Source organism: Palaemon carinicauda, chromosome 1, assembly GCF_036898095.1.
Source record: "Palaemon carinicauda isolate YSFRI2023 chromosome 1, ASM3689809v2, whole genome shotgun sequence".
In the NCBI taxonomy this organism is placed as follows: Eukaryota; Metazoa; Arthropoda; class Malacostraca; order Decapoda; family Palaemonidae; genus Palaemon; species Palaemon carinicauda.
In genome coordinates this window covers 250,469,979-250,496,397 of record NC_090725.1, presented here as the reverse complement: position 1 = coordinate 250,496,397, position 26,419 = coordinate 250,469,979, and the positions used below count along the sequence as shown (strand labels likewise).

The window sequence follows — 26,419 nt, the reverse complement described above, 5'->3', positions numbered from 1 at the left end:
AAAAATTCATGAAATTTGGACAATTTTTTTTGGCCAAAAAAAGTTACCCTTTTTTTCTCATTTCAGATCTTCACCTCCATGGGTCTGACTTCATCCAAAATACATCAAGATGTGTCCTAAACATTCAAGAATCAATTCCTAAAAGGATTTGTGTATATATGTATAAACTTTTTTTTTATGAATTTTTATGTCAGGTCTTTTTTTTTTCTACTTAATTTTTTAAAATATTTATAATAAATAGTTTTTCTGCAGATGAGTAGTATTTATCTTTACAGTTGTTTTAAGCATTCATTGAAGTTTTTTTTGGCAAAAGAAAAAAGGAGGTTACTGCAAAAACTGATTTTTCAAGAATTTTTTTTGGCGTCGGGGTCGTTCGCGTCCGAGTATACCCTTAAAGGGGTGTCCGAGGACCGTACCTATCCAGGGTTAAGATGTTTCTATTATTGGGAACTCAAACCATTCAGTTCCTCTCCCACCAGGTAGTGAACCTGCGGGCAAACACGATCCTTCAGCGAAGGAACTCGGTAATAGAAAAGTTTCATCGACGGGTTGCATAAGCTGAAGTAATGAGACTGAGGAACTCGACTCTCAACGGTTCCTCATTGTTTAGGCTGGAAGTCATTGAGCCAGTGACGAAGAGATGGAGGAAGTCCAATTAGGGCTCCCTCCTGCATAGTGCCCTTACATCCGGGCCTACCAACCTTCTCCGGCACAAAAGAAACAGCAGCAGCCGACGAATAGGACTTATTTAACGACTACTGCAACGACGCAAAAAATGTCGAAGAAGCCCTTTCCAGCCAGAGAGCGGAAGTAGTCTAAGTCCTCTCGTGGAGGCAAGGGTAACAGACAGAGCGGATGAGGTTGTACTCACTAGGACAGGCAATCCTCCCACTTGTACATCAGTGGGGGGATGTCTGCAAAGATGCTGGCAGAGGGGGCTGCAGCTCGTGGCCGAACCCTGGACAGTCTCCGTGATTCGTTCAGGGTATCGCGTCCCATTCATTCAATCTCTCCCTCTACTGACTTGGGATCCTGTCCTATCGAGCTCCTATACGAAGGGATCCACAAAGGAGCTGGCCTTCCGGGCTGAAGTACAGACCATGTCGGAGAAGGGCATTCTCTGAGAGGTCCTTGATGGGTCCCCAGGCTTCTTCAGTCAACTCTTTTTTTTGTGAAGAAGGCGCCTGGAGGCTGGAGACCAGTCATTTACCTCCCACCACTGAACAAGTTTGTCAGACAGACTCCGTTCAGCATGGAGACGGCAGACACGGTTAGAAAAGCGGTAAAAAAACAGCACTTCATGTGCACGCTGGATCTCAAGGATGCATACTTCCAAATTCCAGTCCATCTGTCTTCAAGGAAGTATCTAAGGATCATACTTGACAACAGGAAATACCAGTTCAAGGTGCTGTGCTTCCGTCTTTCCACGGCACCTCAGGTCTTCACAAGAGTGTTCGCCCTACTGTCATCTTGGGTTCACAGGGTCGGTACCCATTTCCTAAGATATCTCGATGATTGGCTGACCCTACCAGACTCTTTGGCAACCCTTCTTCATCACCAAGACAGACTTTCAGTGTTTTGCCAAGATCTGGGTATTGTGGTAAATCTCGATAAGTCATCCCTGCTTCTCTCTCAAAGACTGGTATACATCAGTATGATCATCGACACAAATCAACAGGAACTCTTCCCATCAGACGACAGGGTACAGAGGCTGAGGAAGATATCAAGATCCTTCCTTGGACGAGAAGAGCTCCCACCCTAGTGATGGCTGTGTCTCATAGGTCACCTATCATCCATGGCCTGTCTAGTGCCCAACAATTGCCTTAGGATTCGATCTCTCCAATGGCTTCTGAAGTACAAGTAGAATCAGACCAGCAATTCTTTGGACATTCTAGTTCCCAAAGGACTAGAAGAGCAGACGAACCTCAGATGGTGTGTAGCAGACGAGAACCTATGCAGGGGTGTCGACCTTCTCGTTCCTCTTACGGAATTGATGCTATATTCAAATGCATCAAAAGAAGGTGGGGGCCCATATGCTGCACCACACGGCTTCAAATCTTTGCTCCGAGTCCTTTCTAGCCCTCCAGCAGTTCCTGGCGGGTCACTCGGTGGTGTTGATGACTGACAACACTACAGTAGTGGTTTACATCAACAAACAAGGTGGTACCTTTTCACCGGCCCTATGCTATTTGATAGTAGAGATATTGAGACAATTCGGTGTCCCTATAGTCCTGCTTTATTCTGGGCAAGAGGAATGTACTCGAGAAGAATCTAAGCAGAGTGACTTAGATAGTTGGTCTGAGTTGTATTTGAATCATCTAATAGCCAATAACGTCCTGACTTTGAGGGGTTCCGTGACTGTCGGCATCTTCACGTCATCCCTGAATTTCAGGCTCATACTTTACTGCTCCCCAGTCCTGGATCCCCAGGCTCTCTGGCAAGATACATTCCAGCAACTGTGGGACAATATTAACGTTTATGCGTTTCCCTCATTCTGTCTGATGAGAAGAGTACTCAAAAAGACCAGAGCTGGGTTCCGGACCTTCTGCAGCTCCTGGTGGAACTTCCGAGAAAACTACCTCTACGACACGATCTACTCAAACAGCCACATGCAAACATCTTCCACAAAGCCATAGCGGCTTCACGCCTGAAGACTATCCAGCACTTGCTAACTCAGAGAGGTTTATTGCAACAAGTTGCAAGAAAGATGGATGGACACCTTCGACGAGACTATCCAGCACTCGCTCACTCAGAGAGGTTTATTGCAACAAGTTGCGAGAAGGATGGATGGTCCTTCGAAAAACCCCAGCTGCAGTCTACCAGGCTAAGTGGACTGTGGTCTGTGGTTGGTGTCGTGGAAAGGTATCTCTCCCCTTGATGCCACTATTTCAACAACAGCAGAGTTCCTTGTGCACCTTCTGGAGGAAATGCTCCTCTCGGTTTTGGTAGTGAAAAGCTACCGCTCAGCCTTGAGCCTCGCTTTTAAACTGAAAGGAGTTTATGTTTCATCCTCGTAGGAACTTTCTCTCCTCATACAAAGCTACAAGCTTACCTGCCTTCAGTCAGAAGTTAGACCTCCTCCTTGGAACGTGGTTTGCGTCCTTCAATCTATATAAGGGTTTTCCCAACAAACCATTATGCCAGGCAACAAATCGCCATCTCTTTTTGAAGACAGTCTTCCTACTCGCCTTGGCTTCGGCTTCCCCTTATAAGTCCTACCTCCAAGCAAAAAGTGGTTACCCAGTCCAGGTGTGTGAGTGAGTGGGGTTACAAACTATACCCTCTCCGCTAACTAGCTGGTGGGTGTTAACCCTCGCTAAAAGTCTTATGGCTCATCTTTCCGTTTCGCCGAAAGTAATATCTCCTATAAATAGTTACTGCTTTTCCAAATTGGTCATTTTACTATATTCATTATTTTTCTACTCCAAAATTTGGCTTTGTTCCGTAACTGGAATACAAACCACGCTATTTAGTAGGGGTATTACTTTCGGCGTAGCTGAAATGACGAGCCATTAATTTTTAACGAGGGTTAACTACCCATACCGCTAGTTAGTGGGGGTAGGGGAGGGTAGCTTGCTACCGCCACCCCCTCACACACCTGTGATTGAGCTCACTTTGCTTTCGGCTCAGATGGTGAACGGACGTTGCCGCTCTTCATCCTCGCCGAATATTGGCAGCCATTAATGACTTTTGCTTTTTCTTTTTCTCTTAGTGTGTTTGTGTGAAGTTGACTTCTGCGACCATGCACACCTGCCCTGGACTCTCCGGCCGCCCTTGTGGGACATTTCTGTCGGCGGTGGAGACTGATCCTCCCACGCTTTTCCTTTATGCAGAGGTAAACGGTGTGATAGCGTAAATAAGTGTAATGAGTGTAGGGAGTGGTCTTCCTCCCAGTGGCAGAGGTTTGCGCAACGGCGGAAGAAGAAGTCCAAGCGGGATATTTCTTCTTCGAAGGTTCCTTTGAAGGAAAAAAACCCCAAGGCCTCTTCTTCTGTCTCCTGACCCTCCTCCGAGCTCCTACTCATTCGGTCTCTTACGAGAGACCGTCGAGTAGTAGCGTAGACCAAGTTAATATCGGCCACTCCCGATTCTCGAGAGATAATGTTGCTTCCCCTACCGAAGCAGCCCCACCTCTCCCCCCGGGTGAGGCCTTGTCACTAACTCCCTTTTTACTGATTTGGTCTTCCTTGGAGTTTACGGGTCCGCCCTCCAAGGAAGCTTTGCTACAGTTCATCCGCATGGGTGCTTCTGTTAAGCAATCATCGTCACCGTCAGAGGTAGATCCCCTGCCCCTTGTTGACGTTATTGTGTCAGAGGTGTCTCATGCAGTACAGTATCATCCAGCGCCAGCGCTCTCCTGCGCGACAGCCTGCGCATCAACGAATGCCTACGCGCCATTATTCTCAGGCGCACAAACACACTGTAGGTGAGACAGCAGGCACATTGCAGCCCTCACCTATGCGCCAGCTCTCACCTGCATGCCGGCGCTCTCCTGGACATTCGCGCTCTCCTGCGCGCCAAATCTCTCCCGCGCGCATGCACAGAGACATGTGCATGTGCCACCACGCGCCTGCGCGCCAACTTTCACCTGCGCACGCACGCCAATACTCTCCCGCGCCCCAATATTCTCCCGCGCCCCAATATTCTCCCGCGCACGCTCACCAACAAGCACGGGCGCAGGAACTAGACCCAGCAAGGTCACCATCGCCTCATTTCCCTCCCCGCAAACGCATTCCAGCGCGCCCTGCAGGAGAAAGGAAACTGGCACAAGCAGAGGGGTTCAGGATCCCTGAACTGCCTTCTAAGGCGGACCCACCTATTACGGTGACTCCTCGCAGGGAACCTTTGGTCCCTTTCCCTTCAGGGGATCTGTCTGACAGCGCATCAGTCAGTCAGCAGCCTTGGTTCAGTGCCTTAGTCAGAGCTGTAACAAAGGCATTCAACCCCGTCCTGTCCGACCGCTCATCAGAGCAACCTATAGCTCTGGACTCAATCATGGAACCATGGCTTCCTCTACCCCTTTGAAGAGGAAAAGAGGAGTTTCCGACGCGGTCACTTCCCCGAGGGTGAAGCTGACTCTGTGCAGACCAACAAGGCTAGTCCCTCCAGTTTCTCCCCAGAGATACTCTCCCTCCCTGTTGGATGAAGTCCATCTGTCACCAAGGGAATTGCGCGAGGAGAGACACTCTTCCATCGCACCAATGGAGGAAACCTCCCTTCACGCGGAGAGTTCCCCTCAGTCTGAGACCAGGAGGGACATGACACTCAGGCCTTCGATATTGAAGTCTTACCTTCTTCCTCGGAAGGAGTCCAAAGACTCCAAGACTCTGCCAAAGTCCTCCACCAGGGCTAGAACGGAGACAACCAGCCACTCAAGGAATGTCCCCGACTCACCCCAAGAAGAGCTCTTGGGGATAGAAGGAGACTTCGCTGCGAGTCCTACATCAGGAGGAGACCAACAAGAATCAGAACATGCATTCTGGCAGGTTCTGACTCTAATGAGGGTTCTCAATGGGTTTTCCAACCCAGAGATACCCCTTCGAGAGAGCAAAGACACGGTCTTAGACCGCGTTTTCGGCACTCAGAAACCCTCAAAGACCAGTGCAGCCCTGCCCTGGTCTTAAGGGTTTGAAGAGTACCAGGGACAAGATCACACAACAGCGCTCCGAGTTTGCCTCCTCCAACCGTGCTGGCTCTACGAAAAAGCTCCTCCCACCTCCTCGCGTACAGCAAAGGATGTACTTGAGATCCTGGAGGAACCAAGTTCAGCTCTTCCACTTCACCATTCTCTGGAAGAGGTAACCAAGGGAGTCCCTCTTGAGAGACTCTCCAGCCGGCAAGTCTCGTTCTTGGCAGCCGAAGTCCTTAACCAGGAATAGGTCACTAAGTATGCGATGCAAGCTATTTCGTGGCTGGACATCTGGCACTCGCACAATCGAGTTTCTTGCCCATCAAGTCTCGAACTTGTGGGCAAACACTATCTTGAAACGTCGAGATGCAGTGTCTGAGAGGTTCCACCAACAGGTCCCAAGTGTCGAATAAATAGGCTCAGACATTCCTCCCTAGAGGGGGCCCATCTGTTTGAGCCTAAGGATGAGGAACTTGCTGCTGCGAGGTGGAGGAAGTCTCATCAAGACTCCCTCCTCCATAGGGCTTTAACAACTAAGCCCTACAAACCTCCAGCACCTCAGCAGTCCCGTCCAACCAAGACCGTAACGACGAAACCAGCAGCGAAGACAGTGATGTCTATAAGCCCTTTCCTGTCGTCTTCCAGGGGAGGAAAGAATCCTAGAGGGAGCAGCCAAGGCCGCAAACGCTAGGATAGGCACCCCCCCTGCGTTTCCACCAGTAGGGGGATGCCTACAAAGTTTCTCAGACAGGTGGAAGCAACTCGGGGGCCGATTCCTGGACAATCTCCGTGTTCCGTCTAGGATATCGCGTCCCGTTCATAGGATCAGCAAGGGGGCAGGTCCTTCGGGCAGAAGTCCAGACCCTGTTGAAGAAGGGTGCTCTCCAACAGTTCCTCGACGGTTCCTCAGGCTTCTTCAGTCGACTTTCTTGTAAGAAATGCGTCTGGAGGCTGGAGACCAGTCATCGACCTCTCAGCCCTGAACAAGTTTGTCAAACAAACTCCGTTCAGCATGGAGATGGCAGACTCGGTCAGACTAGCAGTAAGACCTCAGGACTTCATGTATACACTGGACCTAAAGGACGCGTACTTCCAGATCCCAGTCCATCCGTCTTCAAGGAAGTACTTAAGATTCAGCCTAGACAACAGAAAGTACCAGTTCAAGGTGCTGTGCTTCGGTCTTTCCACAGCACCACAAGTTTTCACCAGAGTGTTTGCCCTAGTGTCATCTTGGGCACACATGATTGGCATTCGTCTCCTCCGTTATTTGGACGACTGGCTAATCCTAGCAGACTTGGTGTCAACCCTTCTTTAACACTGAGACAAACTTCTGAGACTTTGCCAGGATCTAGAAATCATGGTAAATCTCAAAAAGTCTTCTCTGCTTCCTACACAGAGACTGGTATACTTAGGCCTGATCATAGACACCAATCTCCACAAAGCCTTCCCATCAGACGACAGGATAACAAGGCTGAGAAAAGTCGTAAGACCCTATCTCAGACGAGAAGAACTTCCAGCCCAAACGTGGTTACGTCTCCTCGGTCACCTTTCATCGCTGGCCTGTTTAGTTCCCAATGGTCGCCTCAGGATGAGATCCCTCCAGTGGCAACTCAAGTCCCGGTGGAATCAAACTCGCGATACCCCGGACATCCGGATCCCCATGGGATTAGCGGAACTGACAGACCTCCAGTGGTGGGTGACAGACGAGAACCTACGAAAGGGAGTGGACCTTCTCGTCCTCCCCCCGGGTTTGATGCTGTTCTCAGACACTTTAAAAAAAGGGTGTAGGCCCCACGTGCTGCACCACACAACCTCAGGCCTCTGGTCAGAGTCAGAAAAGTACCTCCACATAAATCTAGAGATGAAGGCTGTCTTTTTGGCCCTTCAACAGTTCCAACAGTTCCTGGCAGGCCACTCAGTGGTGGTGATGAGCGATAACACCACAGTAGTGGCTTACATCAACAAGCAAGGAGGTACTTTTTTGCAGCAGCCATCCCATCTAGCAGTAGAGATACTGAGATGGGCCGAAATCCACTCGATACCACTATCGGCATGCTTCATTCCGGGCAAGCAGATTGTGCTCGATGACAATCTGAGCAGAGCATCTCAGATCGTGAGTACCGAGTGGTCTTTGGATCATCTAGTAGCCAAAAAAGTCCTGACTTTGTGTGGTTCTCTGATTGTGGACCTCTTCACAACGGCCCTGAACTTCAGGCTCCCGCTGTATTGTTCCCCATTCCCAGACCCCAAGGCTCTCTGGCAAGATGCATTCCAACAACGGTGGGATAACATCGATGTTTACTTCTTTCCCCCGTTCTGTCTGATGAGGAGGGTACTCAACAAGACCAGAACATTGGTCAATCTTTCAATGACCCTCATAGCTCCGCTATGGCATCACGCATAATGGTTCTTGGACCTTCTGCAACTCCTAATGGAGCCCTTCAAGAGAACTCCCTCCACGACACAATCTACTCAAACAACCACATGCCAACATATTCCACAAAGCCGTAGCTTCGCTACAACTTCACGCCTGGAGACTATCCAGCATCTCCTCTCTCAGAGGGGATTTTCGCAACAAGTTACGACTAAGATGTCTGGATACCTGCGTAAGTCATCAGCAGCAGTCTACCAGGCAAAGTGGAAAGTCTTCTTTGGTTGGTATCGTGGAAGGGGTATCTCTCCACTCGATGCCACTAATCCAGCAATAGCGGAGTTCCTTGTGTATTTGCGTGAAGAAATGTGCCTGTCAGTCTTGGCAGTAAAAGGCTATTGCTCAGCCTTAAGCCTGGCCTTCAGACTGAGAGGAATGGACATTTCTTCATCGCTAGAACTTTCCTTACTCATACGTAGCTATGAACTTACCTGCCCCCAGTCAGAAGTGAGACCTCCCCCATGGAACATGGTTTGAGTTCTCAGGTCTCTTAAGAGACCTTCCTATGAACCATTATGCCAGGCAACTGATCGGCACCTGACTTGGAAGACTGTGTTCCTGCTAGCTTGGGCTTTGGCCAAGCGAGTTAGTGAATTTCATGGTCTCTCATACGACATCGCCCGTTCAAGGGGATGTGGAGAGGTAACATTCAGCTTCGTCTCTGAATTTTTTGCTAAGACTCAGAACCTGCGAGTAGAGGATCCACGATTCGACTCCTTCCGTATTTCTAGCCTCCGTACTGTAACAGATGACCCTGACCATCTCTTACTATGCCCAGTGAGGAGTTTGAGGCTGTGTCTTAACAGAACAGACGCAGCCCATCCTCGTGTGCCTGCACTATTCGTCAGCACAGGCAGGCCCAAGAGGAGGGTCACCAAGAACACCATCTCAGCGTGGATTCGCTAGGTCATAGACCGTGCACTGAATCCAGACCCTCCTCCTTCACGTCGCCCCAGAGCTCATGATGTCAGGGGCGTAGCTACATCCCTGGCATTCAAGAGAAACTTCTCAGTGACGCATGTTCTTCAAGCTGGGGTGTGGAATTGTCAGACCACATTCACATCCCACTACCTGCAAGACATGACCCACAGGAGACTCGATATGTTCTCTATCGGTCCTTTGGTGGCTGCACAACAGCTGGTTTAAAACCTCAAGCTCCTTATTGGATAAGTAGCAGAAGGTTGAGGGCATTGTTACCCGGTTTTAGTCTGCGTGAATGAAAAGGTTTGACTGGCCCTTATTCTTTTCTTCTTGGGGAAAGCAGCATCCTGGATTCTCTGCATGTGTACCTAGTATTAAGACTATTACTGTTGCGTCCCCATACCCTGACGAGGTGGTATTGGGAAAGTCCTAGTTACACAGTTTTTCCTTCTAAAGAACTCGGAATAACTTTATCTGGACAGTCACACTTCTATATACCTGAACACACAGCTTGCGTAGCCCGCGGACCTTGCGTAGCAAAGTTTTAGCGAGGTGCCGGGACTCCTTATATTTTGAGTACTGATACACTCAGATAAGGAGCCCCCGGTTAAAGCCAAAAGCCAGATTGGCTGGGACATCCACCCTTCCTAATGGGTGAGTCACCCCTATTAAATAGTGGGGTTTGTATTCCAGTTACGGAACAGATGACAAATTCGTAGATAATTTGTATTTTTCCTAACTATACAAACCTTAGCTATTTAAGCAAACTTACCCGCCAGCCTTATCCCCCTTGAAGTCCTACCTCCAAGCAAAGTGAGTTCAATTACAGGTGTGTGAGGGGGCCGGTAGCAAGCTACCCTCCCCTACCCCCGCTAACTAGTGGTATGGGTAGTTAACCCTCGTTAAAAATTAATGGGTCGTCATTTCAGCTACAGTATATCGAAAGTGATACCCATATTAAATAGCTAAGGTTTGTATAGTTAGGAAAAATACAAATTATCTATGAATTTGTCATATTTTCATAATACAGTAAACTACAAAATAGTATAAATTTTTCCCATTAAAACATCCTGATAGTTAGTATTTATCAGTGTGTGATATGAAGTTTTTAATAAAAAACTTTTGTTTTTCAGGTGTCATGTCAAGCAGTAAGGAAGACTTGAAAGGTTTGCCAGAGATATATCTCAGCCCGTCTCGCTCGAGGGTCTCTGGTAAACATGGAGGCATACTTTCAAGTGATACAGAAGTTAGTGTTTTGGATGACACAGATAGTGAGTTGTGGACTACCTTGGTTCCTGAAATGACAGCCACAGATGGAGCTCAATTGGTTGCTGTTATTTCAGAAGGTGGCTCACCCAATTTGAGCCTTGGTCAAAGAGAAGAAATTGAAGGTGTTTCGTCGGTAGACTCTCCTTTGAACTCCAATAATTTTCTTCCCAACAGATCTCAGACCAATTTCTATCTTCAGAGAGAACCAGAAGGCAGTAGAACATATAGCACTGCAAGTGCTTCTCAAAGTACACATACTGCAATTAGACAAAATGCTCGGGATATAAACAGAGATGGTCATTGGAAACATCAGAGAGGAGAAACCCCTGGATCAGATTGCCCTCCTGTTGTTGGAATGGGAGCTTTGTCAAGAGTTTTCAGGCAACCATTGGATCTGAACTTGAACACTACACAGTCACCTAAGAATGAATTAATATTTTCACCTGGAGGGGATGAAGGTTTTATGGTGCCTGGTGGAGTTTGTGCTTACTACGGAACAGGTAGTGGTTCTGATACAGAGGGAGTTGATTGGAATACTACCGATGAAGGGGTAGCTCAAGATCTTGGTCCTTCCCGAAATGTTGAAGGTGCTGATAATGCTACTCCTAATCCACAAGTGTATGCAAACAATATCCTTACAGCTAGAATAGGGCCGGAGAACTTGGAAAGAAATACCCCTGATGCTGCAATTGATCTTCGTTTTAGAGCTGAAGGAGGTGGCGTTATTTTAAGTCAAACTGAAGCTAAAACTAACATACGTCCACCTGTTGTGGGTCAGAGTGAAGAACAAGTACAAACTGCTACTCGTAAAGATTTAGGTTCAACTGATGGGGAAGAGTCTGAGGATGATGGTGGACAGAAAAGATTAACATTAATGAGAGATAACATGCCTTCTGATATCCAGCTTAGTTCATTAGGGAGTCAGTCAGAAAATACAGATAGTGTGAATACAGTGCTAGATATGAGTCGTGGAGAAGTGCAGGGTTGTGAAACTGATGATACTCTTCATTTGTCACCATCACAAGTATTAGAAACAGCCCATTTACATCATAATCCCAAACCTACTTTTGTTGTGGGTGGGCTAATTGCCCCTAGAGGTAAATATAAAGGGTTTCAGAATACAATCCGTGGTAGAATGCAGGATATGATAGCATCACTAGAGCTTGAACCAAATTCAGAGGCAAAAATATTGGTTGACCGTGATCATTTCTTAAGTCAACCACCTTTGTGCCCACAGGGATCAACAATTAGTGAGCAAGAAGCTTCTTTAACTTCCATGGTATCTGTTGAATCTACCAACCATCCAGAGTCATCTGATAGAGTAACATCACCTTCAGTTCTTTCTGTGTCAAGTGCAGCTTCAAGCAAACGACTAGAGTGGGATTCTGGAGCAGATGTTGGGTATTCTGGTAACACACCTGAGCAGATTACATCTTCATTAAGTACATTAGAAAGAATTGCTCTTGGAAGTTATGCTTCTGTATTAAGGACAGAACCAGAGGGGACAACTTATGTATCAGATAAACAGAAAACAACAAAAAAGAGTGCTAAAGGGGTTATTGTCAAATCTGCTGGAACTGCCAGCCTTAGCAAGCGGTCAAATCCAGAAAAAAATACAGCATCAACACTTTGTAAGTCGGTCAGGGGACAACACTCTAAAGAGAGATATAAAATGTCATCAAGTGAAGAAGACTTTGAACGACGATTCTCAAGCCCTGTAAATAGCCCTAGACGTAGGCCAAGAAGACGACCAAACACTTCGAACTTAAGGAAGTTAGATTTGCCAGTCAGAATTAGTACTGAGAAAACAAAGAAAACTTTTGGAAGGCTTCATGAAATACTTCAAGAGCTTAATAGTGAAGGTAAAGCAAGTAGCTTAGTGGAGTTGAATCAGACCTCAAGACTTGTTCCAGAATATAGAAGGAGTAATAGCCAACAATCCTTGCTCTATTCAGGTGACACAAGTGGAAAACAAAGTGATGCAGTCTCAAGTACTAGTGTTGCTGCTGGTAGCAGTACTTCTGTTGTTACTGCAGTTTGTTTTAAAGCCAAGCCTGAAAGCAGCTCAGTTACTGCTACTGCCACTAGCATGGCTGCAGTGTCTTCCCAAATGCTAAAGGTGGAAAGTAAACGCAACCAAACTTTGAAAAATAAGAAGCCGCTGCAGTCAAAAGAATTACCGAAAATTACGGCCACTGGAAGTCGAGAAAAACTGGTTTTATTAAATAGTAATGAAGGTAGTTCAAAATCTCATGGGAGCTCAGATGAAACACTCTCTGATATAAAAGATACAGATGGAGAAAGTTGCCCATCTTCCAATTTAGTATCTGATGAGGAACCAATGAATTTGAAGGCAAGAAAAAATAGTGAAAATGCCAAGAACCATGAAAATATAGCCAAACTTAACCTGAAAAGCAGTAATAGTAGATCAGATCTGTGTCAGGCACAAAAGAAAAATGATGACAGTAGTTCATCTAGCTCTCTTCAGAGGTCGTTGTTAGAGAGTCAAGTATCAATCCAGTCTTCCAATAATTCCCTTCAGGCATTGTCTGTCAGACTAAGAGAGAAAATCCAGGCTCTTTTAGATAGTGGAACAATGAGAAAGGTACAGGATTATAACAAATTACAAGACTATGTTGTTTTCATTGGCATGCCTTCAACCACTGAGGAAGAATGTCAGTTGAAGCATGGTGTAGCAAGTGTCATCATGAGGATGTTTGGGGAAATAGGAGCTGATGACACAGATGCCTCAAACTTGAATTCTGAAACTTCTGATCCTGTAACTCCAAACTCTCCAAGTGACTACAAAGCTGAGACCATGAGCGTTAACACACTTTTCAGTCATGATGATATTTCACATGATGTGGGTAAGCATACATTATAAATCTTTTTTAGATTCTTTGAGGTACAGCACATTTAAATACAGTAGATAATTAATGCTTATACAGTATATAATCTTTAGTTGATAATAAGAAGTATAAACCTGTTATTTTATCAATGTTTATTTTATTCCTTGATATGAATAAGCTAAGATCTGAATACCAGGTTATTAATTGGTAATTATGGAATTGTGAGAGGTATCCACCAATAGGCAACTTCTCGGCCCTTTCAAATTTCCTGCCCTGGCTAGACTGATTGCTTATAAATTACGTAATTATTCATGTGTGTCTCATATATCTAGGTTTAGCAATGTCAGTACTTTTTCAAGACTGAATTATCTCAAATATCTCATGATAATTTAGCTAACCCTGAATTCCAAGAACCCGCCACAATTTTAACAACATTGACAACAATGCTATCTTCTATTTTGTTCTGCCGTTGGCAACACTTTTTGCTAAACCGAGAGTTCACATGCCATTGTCGTCAGTTGTTTACGAGCGGGCAATCTGTAAACAACCGACCGCTCTTTTGAATTTTCAGTCACTAATTTTTTATCATTAGCTCCTTCTTTTTGTGTGTTTTTTGGTTAATTTTACAGTATAACTAATTACAGGTGTTAGTGGCATTTTGTGGCTTCCTTATTTGGATTGTTACTAATTTTGTAATTGTTCCGTAACCGAAATACAAACCACGCTATTTACAAAGGGTTTTACTTTTAGCGCAGCTGAAATGACGAGCCAATAGTTTTTAACGAGGGTTAATTACCCCCGCGCTAGTTAGCGGGGGGTGGGGAAGGGTAGCTTGCTACCCCTCCCCCCTCCACACCCCGGTGACTTGCTTCACTTCACTTTTGGCTCGGCGGTGATCAGACGTGTCTGTTCATCGCCTTCGTGACAGCCTTTAATTTTCTTCTTTTTCTTTTCAGCTTGTGTGATTGGTTGGAAGTTGACCTTCAGTTATTTTCTTTTATTTAATATGCGGACATGCCCTGGAGTTGCCGGCCGTCCTTGTGGGACTTTCATGTCGGAAGTGATTACGGATCCTCACACCCTCTGCCCTCAATGTCGGGGCCGACGGTGCGACCAGGATAACATGTGCCGTGAGTGCAGGGAGTGGTCTGCCTCCCAGTGGGAGAGGTTTGGCCGTCGGCGTAAGAAGAAGTCCAAGAGAGACCGTTCTCCTCCGGGGTTAGCCTTGAAGGAGGAAGGTTCTCGGGACTCTTCTTCCGCCGCCCAAACCTCCTCCGAAGCTCCCCCTCGTCCGCCTCCTAAGGAGAGTCGTCCGAGTGGGAGCGCAGGCCCTTGTTCTGTTTCCCTACCTTCGGTGGGGGGAGAGGGCGTCGCCTCCCATAGCGAGGCGGTTCCCCCTCCTCCTCCGGGGGAGGTTATTGATAATAATGCCTTATCCAGTGATGATCTGTTACAGATTTGGTCGTCCCTGGGGCTTAAGGGCTTGCCCTCCAGGGTCGCTCTTATTGACCTTGTCTCGTTGGGGGCCGCTGTTAAACAGTCGATGGTGGTAGCGGAGGTAGACCCTCTGTCTATTGTCGACGTCGTGGTGACAGAGGCCTCCGACGTGGCTGGGCCTTCCGACGCAGGTGCTGTTGCTGGTGATGGTGCTCTAGGCTCTCCTCCTCCTTCCGTGCATCCTTCGAAGGGGGAAGTGAGTCCTTCGGTCTCGACTGCTGCCCAGCTTCCTTCTGAGGGAAGTGTTTTGAAGGAGACTCCCCTTCGGAGGACCGATGGTCCCGACGATCTCCCCCGAGGCCGCCTCCGCCGTAAGGCTCACCGCCCTCTACGCCACAAGGGCCTCCCTTCCCCTTACAGGGGGACTAAGAGGCGCCTTTTTGGGTCTTCGTCCTCCGGGGGGGACTCTCCTCGTCAGCCTCAACCGACTGCTCCGCCCTCCTTGAACCTCTCTGCAGACCGCTCACCATCTCCTGCCGGATCTTCACCTTCTGGAGAACTCGTCACCCGACGGGCAACGGTTCCTTCGGGGCTAAGGGATTCTTCCCTTACGCGAGCAGGGCCAGCGCACAAGCGATCTCCTGCTCGCCAGCGATCTCCTGCTCGCCAGCGATCTCCTGCTCGTCGACGATCTCCTGCTCGCCAAGACTCTCCTGCTCGTCGGCTCTCTCCTGATGTTCGCCCCCCTCGCCAGCGCTCTCCTGCTCGTCAGCTCTCTTCCGAGCGTCAGCGCTCATTTGAGGACCATCGCCCTGCGGTCTCTGACCACCCTTTAGATCCTGCTGAACTCCCTGCTCACCATCCACCTGGTCCTGTGGCTACGCAACATCGTGCTGCGCGTGTGTCAGAAACACATGTTCGCCAACGCGCCAGCGATCTTCCCGTTCCTGCTCGTGAACGCGCCGCTCCACCTGTCCTCTCACAGGACACGCGTCGACCTTCTGCTCGCCAGCGATCACCAGCTCGCCAGCGATGACCAGCTCGCCAGCGATCACCAGTTCGCCAGCGATCTCCTACACATGCTGCCCGCCATCGCACGACCCTGCATGATCGCCCGCTTACGCATGCTGCTCCTCATCGCACTACCCTGAACGATCGCCCTCCTGCGGATGCTGATCACCATCGCACCCTTTCACGCGATCATTCACCTGCGCATGCTGCTCGCCATCGCACAACCCTGCACGATCTCCCGCTTACGCATGCTGCTCCTCATCGCACAACCCTGAACGATCGCCTTCCTGCGGATGCTGATCACCATCGCACCCTTTCACGCGATCATTCACCTGCGCATGCTGCTCGCCATCGCACAACCCTGCACGATCGCCCGCTTACGCATGCTGCTCCTCATCGCACAACCCTGAACGATCGCCCTCCTGCGGATGCTGATCACCATCGCACCCTTTCACGCGATCATTCACCTGCGCATGCTGCTCGCCATCGCACAACCCTGCACGATCGCCCGCTTACGCTTGCTGCTCCTCATCGCACAACCCTGAACGACCGCCCTCTTGCGCGCGATGATTCACCTACACATGCTGCTCGCCATCGCTTACCATCACGCGGTCATTATCGCCAGCGATCTTCTTCACCTACGCGGCAGCACGATCCCTCGCCGTCGCGCCATCGCTTGCGTTCGTCGCCTCGGACACGTGTTCATTTACCTGCCCACCCTCACGCCCACTCGCCTGCACGCCCGCGCGATCGCTCGCCTGCGCGCCCGCGCGATCGCTCGCCTGCGCGCCCGCGCGATCGCTCGCCTGCGCGCCCGCGCGACCGCTCGCCTGTGCGCCCGCGCGATCACCCGCGCAACCATTCGCCTTTGCGCGACCATAGTTCGCGGCGAATTCCACAGCCGGTGGTAGCAGCAGGGACGCGTGCTCCTAGACGGCACTCGGGATCACCTCCATCCAAGCACAGGTTGGTATTGCAGGACGAGGACAGGTCATTACAGCATTCTTCCCCACCTTCTTTTCAGGCAGGTACCGTCGTGTCCACTCCAAAGGATCGCCCGATCCCTTTCACCTTAGCGAGGATTTCGGACTCTGTGTCCTTTGAGCAGCAGACTTGGTTTGGTCCGCTGGCACGGGCGTTAGTGAGGGTTATGAAACCAGCACTCGCCGGCCAGGGTAACAAACCAGCGGCTGTCTCTCCTACGCTGAAGAGAAAGAGAGGAGTGGACTTCGTGGTGACTTCCCCCAGGGCGAAGTTGGTTCCCAAGAGGTCGGTCTCGAGGGTCCCCTCTCCTGCACGAGTACTCTCTCCTTCTCCCGTGGACGAGGCCTTTCCGTCCTCAGGTGAGTCCAGTGGGGCGGTAGTCTTCCCCTCGGCACCAGGGGGGGAGACTTCGCTTCAGGCAGGAGAATCGTCTCGTGAGGAAGGGGCCCCTCGAACCTCGTTGTTGGGATCCTGTATCCCTCCTAGGAGGGAACCCAAGGATTCCAAGACCATCCATAAATCCTCTGCAAGGATTCGACAGGAACCCACGACTACCCAGGGGAATGTCCACGTATCACCCCAGGAAGAGATTCCTGGGGCAGGAGACTTAACTGCCAGCCCGCAGGGAGGAGAACAGCAAGAGTCCGAACATGCCTTCTGGCAGGTCCTAAGCTTGATAAGGCAACTTAACAGTCTTACGGATCCAGTCATCCCCCCCCGTGAAGGCAAAGACACGATTCTGGATGAAGTGTTTGACGTTCGGAAGGCCCCTAAGACCAGTGCAGCTCTGCCCTGGTCTCGGGGGCTGAAGAGTGCCAGAGCTAGGGCCAATGCTCAGCTCGCACTTCTTGCCTCCTCCAGTCGTTCCACTGCCGGGAACAAACTCATTCCTCCTCCTCGCCTTCAGGAGAGGAGGTATTTCGAGATCCTGGGTGAGCACAACCTCGCTCTTCCTCTCCATCACTCTGTGGAGGAGCTGGCGAAGGGAGTTCCCTTGGAGAAACTCTCTGCCCGGCAGGTGTCGTTCTCGGCGGCAGAGATCCTTAACCACGAGAAGGTCGCTAAGTGTGCCATGCAGGCCACTTCGTGGCTGGACTTCTGGTTAGGATCTCTGGGCATCCTATTGCGATCGGAGGACTTGTCCAAGGAGACCAATAGGAAGGCCCTAGAGACCTTCTTGCTCTCGGGCACCCGCTCCATCGAGTTTTTGGCGCACCAGGTTACCACCCTGTGGGCCAACTCGGTGTTGAAGCGTCGCGATGCTGTGTCCGAGAGATTCCATCCGAAGGTCCCCGCCGTAGATGTGTGTAGGCTCCGACATGCCTCCCTCCTGGGGGAGAGCCTGTTTGAGCCTCAAGACTTGGAGCGAACGGCTGAGAGGTGGAGGAAATCCAGCACGGACTCCCTCCTCCACAGGGCCCTTACAACTCGGCCCTATAAGCCTCCAGCCCCGCCACAACAGCAGCAACAGCCTCGTAAGGCTCCCAAACAGGCACCGGCAGGTAAGAAAGTGGTGTCTAAGCCCCAGCCCTTTCCAGCCAAGGTCAAGAGGGGCGGTAAGTCCTCCAGGGGAGGCAAGACTTCTAGGGGTGGTGGCCGCGGCCGCAAGCCCTAGGGGTGGCAGTCCCCCTGCGTATCCACTTGTGGGGGGGATGCCTTCAGCGTTGCGTCCGCAGGTGGCAACATCTCGGGGCCGATGCTTGGACGGTCTCAGTGATCGGCCAAGGTTATCGCGTCCCGTTCACGTCATCTCAACCTCCCCTGACAGCGAATCCAGTGTCGTTGAGCTCCTATGCCATGGGATCGGCAAAGGGGTTGGCCCTTCAGGCCGAAGTCGAGACCATGTTCGAGAAGGGTGCTCTCCAGGAGGTCGTGGACGGCTCTCCAGGCTTCTTCAGTCGACTCTTTCTTGTAAAGAAGGCTACTGGAGGCTGGAGACCCGTCATCGATCTCTCGGCTCTGAACAGGTTTGTCAAACAAACCCGGTTCAGCATGGAGACAGCAGACACGGTCAGACTTGCGGTGAGACCACAAGACTTCATGTGTACACTGGATCTAAAGGATGCGTACTTCCAGATCCCAATCCATCCGTCTTCCAGGAAGTACCTGAGATTCTGCCTAGACAACAAGATCTACCAGTTCAAGGTGCTGTGTTTCGGTCTCTCCACAGCTCCTCAGGTGTTCACCAGAGTGTTCACCCTGATTTCGACTTGGGCGCACAGGAACGGCATTCGTCTCCTTCGTTACCTAGACGATTGGCTGATCCTAGCAGACTCGGAGTCGACCCTTCTTCGACACCGAGACAGGCTTCTAGATCTTTGCCAGGATCTGGGGATCGTGGTAAACCTCGAGAAGTCCTCTCTGCAGCCGTCCCAACGACTGGTTTATCTAGGCATGCTAATAGACACCAATCTCCACAAAGCCTTTCCATCAGACGACCGGATAGCAAGGCTGAGGAGGGTGGCGGAACCTTTCCTCAGGCGAAAAGAACTCCCCGCCCAATCGTGGTTGCGTCTCTTGGGCCACCTATCCTCCCTGGCCCGTCTGGTTCCAAACAGCCGCCTCAGGATGAGATCCCTTCAATGGCGGCTCAAGTCCCGGTGGAATCAAGGATCCGATTCCCCGGACACTCTGATCCCAATGGGGTCTCTGGAACAGACGGACTTGCGGTGGTGGCTGGCCGACGAGAACCTGCGAAAGGGAGTGAGTCTTCTCGTCCTCCCCCCGGAATTGACTCTGTTTTCGGACGCGTCAAAAGAAGGGTGGGTGGCGCACGTTCTGAACCAGAGGGCCTCAGGCCTTTGGTCAGAATCAGAAAAGTGCCTACACATCAACCTGCTAGAATTGAAGGCCGTCTTTCTGGCCCTTCAACAGTTCCAACCGTTCCTGGCGGGTCACTCCGTGGTGGTGATGAGCGACAACACCACGGTAGTGGCTTATATCAACAAGCAGGGAGGCACTTTTTCGCAACAGCTATCCCATCTTGCAGTAGAGACTCTGAGGTGGACCGAAACCCACTCGATAACACTATCAGCTCGCTTCATTCCTGGCAAGAGGAATGTGCTCGCCGACAGTCTGAGCAGGGCTTCGCAGATAGTGAGTACCGAGTGGTCTTTGGATCCTCAGATAGCCAACAAAGTCCTGACTTTGTGGGGTTCCCCGACGGTGGACTTGTTCGCGACAGCCTTGAACTTCAAGCTGCCCCTGTACTGCTCACCAGTCCCGGACCCCAAGGCACTCTGGCAAGATGCTTTCCAGCAACGGTGGGACAACATCGACGTGTACGTCTTCCCACCATTCTGTCTGATGAGAAGGGTGCTCAACAGGACCAAACTATCGGTCAACTGTTCCATGACTCTAGTAGCTCCGCTATGGCATCACGCGGAATGGTTTCCGGACCTTCTGCAACTCCTGACGGAACTCCCAAGGGAGCTTCCTCCACGACACGAGCTTCTCAGACAACCCCACTCCGGTGTCCCTCACAGGGCCGTAGCCTCGCTTCGGCTTCACGCCTGGAGACTATCCAGCGTCTCCTCGCGGAGAGAGGCTTTTCGCAACAGGTTGCGGAGAGAATGTCTCGGCACCTGCGAAGGTCCTCTGAGGGAGTCTACCAAGCGAAGTGGAGAGTCTTTTGTGGTTGGTGTCGTGGAAGGGGTATCTCTCCACTCGATGCCACTATTCCAGCAATAGCGGACTTCCTTGTGTATCTGCGAGAAGAAATGCGCCTTTCTGTCTCGGCAGTGAAAGGCTATCGCTCAGCCTTAAGCTTGGCCTTCAGATTGAAGGGCGTGGATATTTCTTCATCGCTAGAACTCTCTTTACTCATATGTAGCTATGAGCTTACCTGCCCCCAGTCGGAAGTGAGACCCCCTCCTTGGAACGTGGTTCGAGTTCTCAGGTCTCTCAAGAGACCTCCCTTCGAGCCATTACACCAGGCCTCCGATCGCCACCTGTCTTGGAAGACGGCTTTCCTACTCGCCTTGGCCTCGGCCAAGCGAGTTAGTGAACTTCATGGTCTCTCGTACGACATCGCCCATTCAAGGGGATGGGGGGAGGTAACGTTCAGGTTCGTCCCTGAGTTTGTGGCCAAGACTAAGAATCCTGGAGTGCCGGATCCTCGGTTCGACTCTTTCAGGATCGCGAGTCTCCGTTCTGTAACAAACGACCCAGACCAGCTGCTACTATGCCCAGTGAGGTGTCTGAGGTACTACTTGAAGAGAACGGCTGCAGTCCGTCCTCATGTGCGAGCTTTGTTTGTGAGCACAGGCAGGACAAAGAGGAGGGTCACAAGGAACACCATCTCTGCTTGGATTCGAAGGGTTATCCACCATGCCCTGAATCCTGACCCTCCTCCGTCACGTCGCCCTCGGGCCCACGATGTCAGGGGTATTGCTACATCCCTGGCCTTCAAGAGAAACTTCTCTGTGACGCAGGTACTTCAAGCGGGGGTCTGGAAGCGTCAAACGACCTTCACAGCCCACTACCTGCAAGACGTGACCCACAGGAGCCTCGATACGTTCTCTATCGGCCCTGTGGTGGCTGCACAACAGCTGGTCTAACCTCAGGCTCCTTTTTGGACAAGTAGCAGTAGGTTGAGGGCGTTGTTACCCGGTCTTAGTCTGTGTGAATGAAAGAGTATGTCTGACCCTTACTTCTTTCTTCATTCTCCCCTCTCTTGGGGAAGCAGCATCCTGGTCCTCGCATAGCTGACCTCGACCTCTGCAGGTAACCCATGCTTCTTTGTGCTCCTAGTATTAAGCTTTATACTGTTGCGTCTCCCATACCCTGACGAGGTGGTATGGGGAACGTCCTATCCTAGAATTCCTATCTGAAGGTCTCAAGGTCAACTTCATAGGACGAGTCACACTCTCCTCCTCACACTACTTATGTAGGCCACTCGTTCCTAGCGATGCTAGGAACCTGTGAGGTACAGGGGCTCCCTCTCTCTAGTGCTGCTCACTAAGGGATCGAGCCCCCGGGCAAGCCGAAGTCAGTAAGGCTGGGGACTTTCCACCCTTCCTAAGGGGTAAGTCACCCTTTGTAAATAGCGTGGTTTGTATTTCGGTTACGGAACAAATGACAAATTCGAAGACAATTTGTATTTTTCCTAACCATACAAACCTTAGCTATTTACACATATGTGCCCGCCATCCCTGACCCCCAAGTCAAGTCCTACCTCTAAGTGAAGTGAAGCAAGTCACCGGGGTGTGGAGGGGGGAGGGGTAGCAAGCTACCCTTCCCCACCCCCCGCTAACTAGCGCGGGGGTAATTAACCCTCGTTAAAAACTATTGGCTCGTCATTTCAGCTGCGCTAAAAGTAAAACCCTTTGTAAATAGCTAAGGTTTGTATGGTTAGGAAAAATACAAATTATCTTCGAATTTGTCATTTTTTTGCTCAACCCAGCTTTTCTTCTTCAATGGAATCTCAAGATTCTTCGACAATTCCCCCTTTGAAATCTGTTAGGAACTTCCTTTTTTACGGTATTTGTATGAGTTGTAGGGAATATGATAAATATGGGAATTTCACTACAGTAATTGTAGAGGTAAGGTCTGTGATTGGTCTTGTTGCAACTTGTGTAGTTCATGGCTGAAGAGTAAGATGACAGTATGCATAAAATATCAAAAGACTTTACATTGTAAGAGCTTTTAAAGAGAAGAAAAGACCATGGTTTGTGAAGATTTCCTTGATTTGTGTGCTGCGGGTGCCGGTGCTTCAGTCTCGGTTGCCTGCCCCCCCCCCCCCCCCCCATAATCGGTAATTACACCTGTTGAGTATGCCTATCTAGAGTTGAAGTTAATTTTTAGGAAGCTTGTTAGGGACAAAAACTTGAGTCCTTGCAGCAAAATTTAGACAAAGATATAACTTAAATTTAGTAAGTTGACAGGAAAATTAGAATTTGCTTTTAACAGGTTGTCAAATAATCTTATGGATTCCTTTTCAGCTCCTCACCAGGTACCTGTTGACAGTGCCCAGGGTAAGGGTACAACAGATCCTCCGTCTTGGGAATTCCGGCATGGCATAGGCATGGGGAGGAATAAATCTGGGCGTTTGCTTTGCAATAATTTAATGACAAATTCCTTGTGTTCCTGTAATAGTGCCAGAGAGCACTAAGGTGAAGGTAGAGGGGTCGAGTTTAAGCTTTAGACCCAAGGCAGGTAGTCATCAGTACAGTACTTAGCTAGGGCTGCCAGGGAGGGTCATTCTTATGGGTCTGATCAGGATGATAAAATGGATTATAAGGTTAGGCCCAGGGGATCGGTGCCCACGGATTCCATTGAAGAAGATTATGATGAAGAATTAGAATTTCATAAGTTCTTTGATTTATTGTTTGGATTCCTCCCACAAGCTATATCCAGTGTTCAGCTGCCTCCTCTTCTTCCCTGGAAGGTTCATCATAGTCGCGCGATGCATTGCGTTTTCTCTGTGCCAAGAGGTTTATTCAGGTTAGGTCTGACATTTCAGCTAAAGTTGCTAATGTGATTGATGAAGGGGAGAAAAGATTCTTTTCCCTTCCTAAGTTGTATCGAGGAGTCTATCAAGAGTCGGATGACTCTTCCTTTGATAAACCTCCTAGGCTGAACCCAGAGTTCAAGTGCCTTTTAGGCTCCCTCACCTTCTTAGAAGGTTTTGTTTTCATTTCCTTAGAAAATTTTCAGGCAGTGGAGTCCACCCTTAGCTCTCATCTAGAGGCCCAGTCCTTTAACATCTGGCTTTTGGGTAGTCTTCGGAGATATGTTAAGGACTCGAAGTGTGTTTCTCCTGATGCGCCTTTATTTGAGAGAGTCTGCTCTTCAATTTCTGGGTTCTCAGTTTGCCAGAATTCTATTGCTGCTAGTTTGCAGGCGTAGCACCTCTTGGCATTCGGACATAGGTAATGAAAAGAGACAGACTAGAAGGTTTTTGTCTGCTTCTGCTCCCAGAAGCAAGGTTATTCAGAGTTAGGAGACGTTACCTTGCCTGGATTAGCCTGCCAGGGCCTGTCTTTCTTGCCATGTCAGAGAGGGGTGGACGAGTGGGTGGTAGAGGTTTTGAGGGCTGGTTATCAGATCCCTTTTGCTTCAAAACTTCCCCTTTCCGTTCGTCCACTCAGCTTCGACTGTTACCCCCCCCCAGTTCCATTAGAAGGGCCAGGCCTTGGAAAGGGAGTTGCAAGCCTTGCATGTTTGAGGTTCTAAAGGCCTTGGGGCTGGCACCCATTATAGATCTTTTGGATTTAAACACGTTTATGGCGAAGTCCACCTTCAGGATGGAGATAGTTCAGTCGGTCCTTGTGTCTGTCAGACAGGAGTACTGGATGGTCTCTGTCGACTTGGAAGATGCCATCTTCTTCAAGTTCCCATTCATCTGAAAAGCAGGCCTTTCCTTCATTTTACCACAGCCTCGGGAGTCTTTCAATTCAAGGTTCTATGCTTCGGTCTCACCACAGCTCCTCAGGTTATTTCTCGATTAATAGCTCTAGTGTCAGCTATTCTACACCAGTGGGAGATTTGTATACTTCGGTACCTGGAGGATTGGCTAGTCCTGGTTTCCTCTTGTGATGATTGCCTCCGGGCGAGGGATTTGGTTCTGGACTTGTGCCAGGAGTTAGGGATCAGCACGAACCACAAAAGGTCTTCCTGGATCCTGTCCCAGACCACAACCTATCTGGGGATCTTTCTGGATGCCCGGATTTTGAGGGCTTCTCCGTCCAAGACTCAGATTGACAAGTTTCTGAGTCTTTTGGAAGAAGTTTTATCGTCAGAAAGTCTTCCCGCTTACTTGTGGAGGTTTCTTTTTGGGAGCCAGGCTTCTCTGATCCAGTTGATTCTGGAAGGTTGTCTCAGAATGAAGTCCTATTAGTTAGTCCTTTGTCGGTCTTGGGACTTCGTTGCCAAGGAGAGACTATTAGTGGTATCCTCTCAATTTCTAGAGGACCTTCTCTGGTGGTCGCAGAGAGACCACTTCAAAGAGGCAACGGAACTCTGCTAGGTTCCTCCAGACCTCATGTTATGGTCCGACGCCTCGTATCAGGGATGGGGTGCACATTGAGGATCAAAAATAATTTTGGGCCAGTGGTCAGAGGCAGAAAAGACTCTTTCATAAATTGGAGTGAATTGAGGCCCTCTAGCATTCCAAGACCATCTGACAGACTTGGTAGTGGCTATTTTTGTTGAGACTGCGACAGCTATCTCTTACCTGAGGAAGCAGAGGGGGACTCGGTTGAAGTCTCTGCATTTGGCGGAAAGGACAAGAATTTTTATGATTCTCCAACCAATTAATTCTGGGCCATCACAACACCTCAGCGGATGCTCTATTGAGAAAGAATGAGGCTTAGGGCTCAGAATGGACCCTGTTCCAGGAGGTCTTCCGGGACCTGAGGAGGTGGCCAGTAATGGTCAATTTGTTTGTCACTCCTCTGAACTTCTGATGTCAGGTTTTCTCTCCTTTCCAGGATCCCCGGAGCACTGGGACCAATGCTCTTCTGCAGGATTGGGAAGGGCCCCAGGCTTACGCTTTTCCTCCATCTTCCCAATGAGGGCTATTCTTAAGAAGAAGGCGGCGAGGCTAACCAGTCATCTGACATTGAACCTTATTGTTCCTACTAGCCTCAGTAGGAGTGGTTCACAGACCTGCTGGAGGTCCTACTGAAACCCCCGATCCTCCTGCCAGAGAGATCAGATCTTATCAGAGAGCCCCACTTTCATTGATTCCATCAAGAGCTCCATGCACTTTGGCTTCATGGCTGAAGACTGTCAGGAGGTTCTCCAGGCAGGAAGGTTTCTCCTCTAGAGTCCCTAATGAGTTGGTTCTTGCCAGATGGGGTTCCACTTGTCGAGTCTATGAAGCTAATTGGGCGGTTTTTCGACGTTAGTGTTAGACACAAAGACATTCATCTTCCAGACCCTCCATGCATAAGATTGCAGAGTTTCTGGTTCATTTCCATCAAGACAGTGGTCTGTCTCTCCCATGTATTTAAGGTTATTGATTGATGTTGTCACACGTGTGAAGGGAGAGACTTCCTAAGATTTCCACCTCTCGTGTTCTCAGAGATCTGGTTTGATCATTCTCCATTGCTCACTTTAGAGCCGGTATTCCTCCTGTCGTGGAACATTACCAGGGCTCTTCTGGCCCTCAGGTCTCCTCCTTATGAACCCTTGGAGAAGTCGGATGCCAGGGCTCTTTTGTCGAAGATGCTCTTCCTTGTTTTCTTGGTGACTGCCAAAAGAGTGAGTGAGCTCCAGGTGCTCTTGTGTCAGGTCAGGACAAGATATGATTTTTTCTTACCTTCAAGAGTTTATAGCGAAGACGGAGATTACGGTCCACCCTCGCTTTTCGCGGGTTCATTCTTCGCAGTTTCACTCGTTCGCAACACAGAACCATATAACCTATGGAATAAAAAATCACATATTTGCGAGATCGCTAGAAGTATTCACGCATTGTGACGATTTCAAACAGCCCACCCTCCTTTTCACCCAGCTCACTTGGCACTACTTCCCTCTCCGCCCAGTACATACCATCTCACTCTGACTCTGCCTTTCTTGCATTGTCTCTCCTTGTGTGTGCATCTCCTGCTTTGTTCCTTTTTGAGTAAAATCACATTTTCATGTTAAAAAGTGATATATTTGTATACAATAGTACTTACTCCTGGACATTGTTAATATTTACGGGGTGATTACTGTAGATTTACGACTCCCTAGAGCACTGCACAATGCAAGAGACGATGCCTCAGGAGTTGCGTCATACTGTACTTCAAGACTGCTACATAGAACTTCGTACAAAAATGGTTAGTAATCTTTGTATAAAATATTTACACTTAGTTAATCTTAAATGCAGTATCATTGTATACATATTGTACAGTACAGTATTACAGTAATTTACTGTATAGTATTGTTTATTAACTGTACTGT

The 26,419-nt window shown here is 49.3% G+C and overlaps 1 protein-coding gene across 2 annotated transcripts in view; it reads left to right on the top strand.

Annotated features, from left to right (window-relative positions):
- Positions 1–26,419, top strand: part of LOC137655090 (serine-rich adhesin for platelets-like) — a 258,167-nt gene that overhangs the window by 43,785 nt on the left and 187,963 nt on the right. For both annotated transcript variants that reach the window (XM_068388991.1, XM_068388984.1), the window contains exon 2: positions 10,115–13,117. In XM_068388991.1, coding sequence (XP_068245092.1) covers positions 10,120–13,117 — 2,998 coding nt within the window. In that variant the 5' untranslated portion in view covers positions 10,115–10,119. The remainder of the gene's footprint in view (positions 1–10,114; positions 13,118–26,419) is intronic.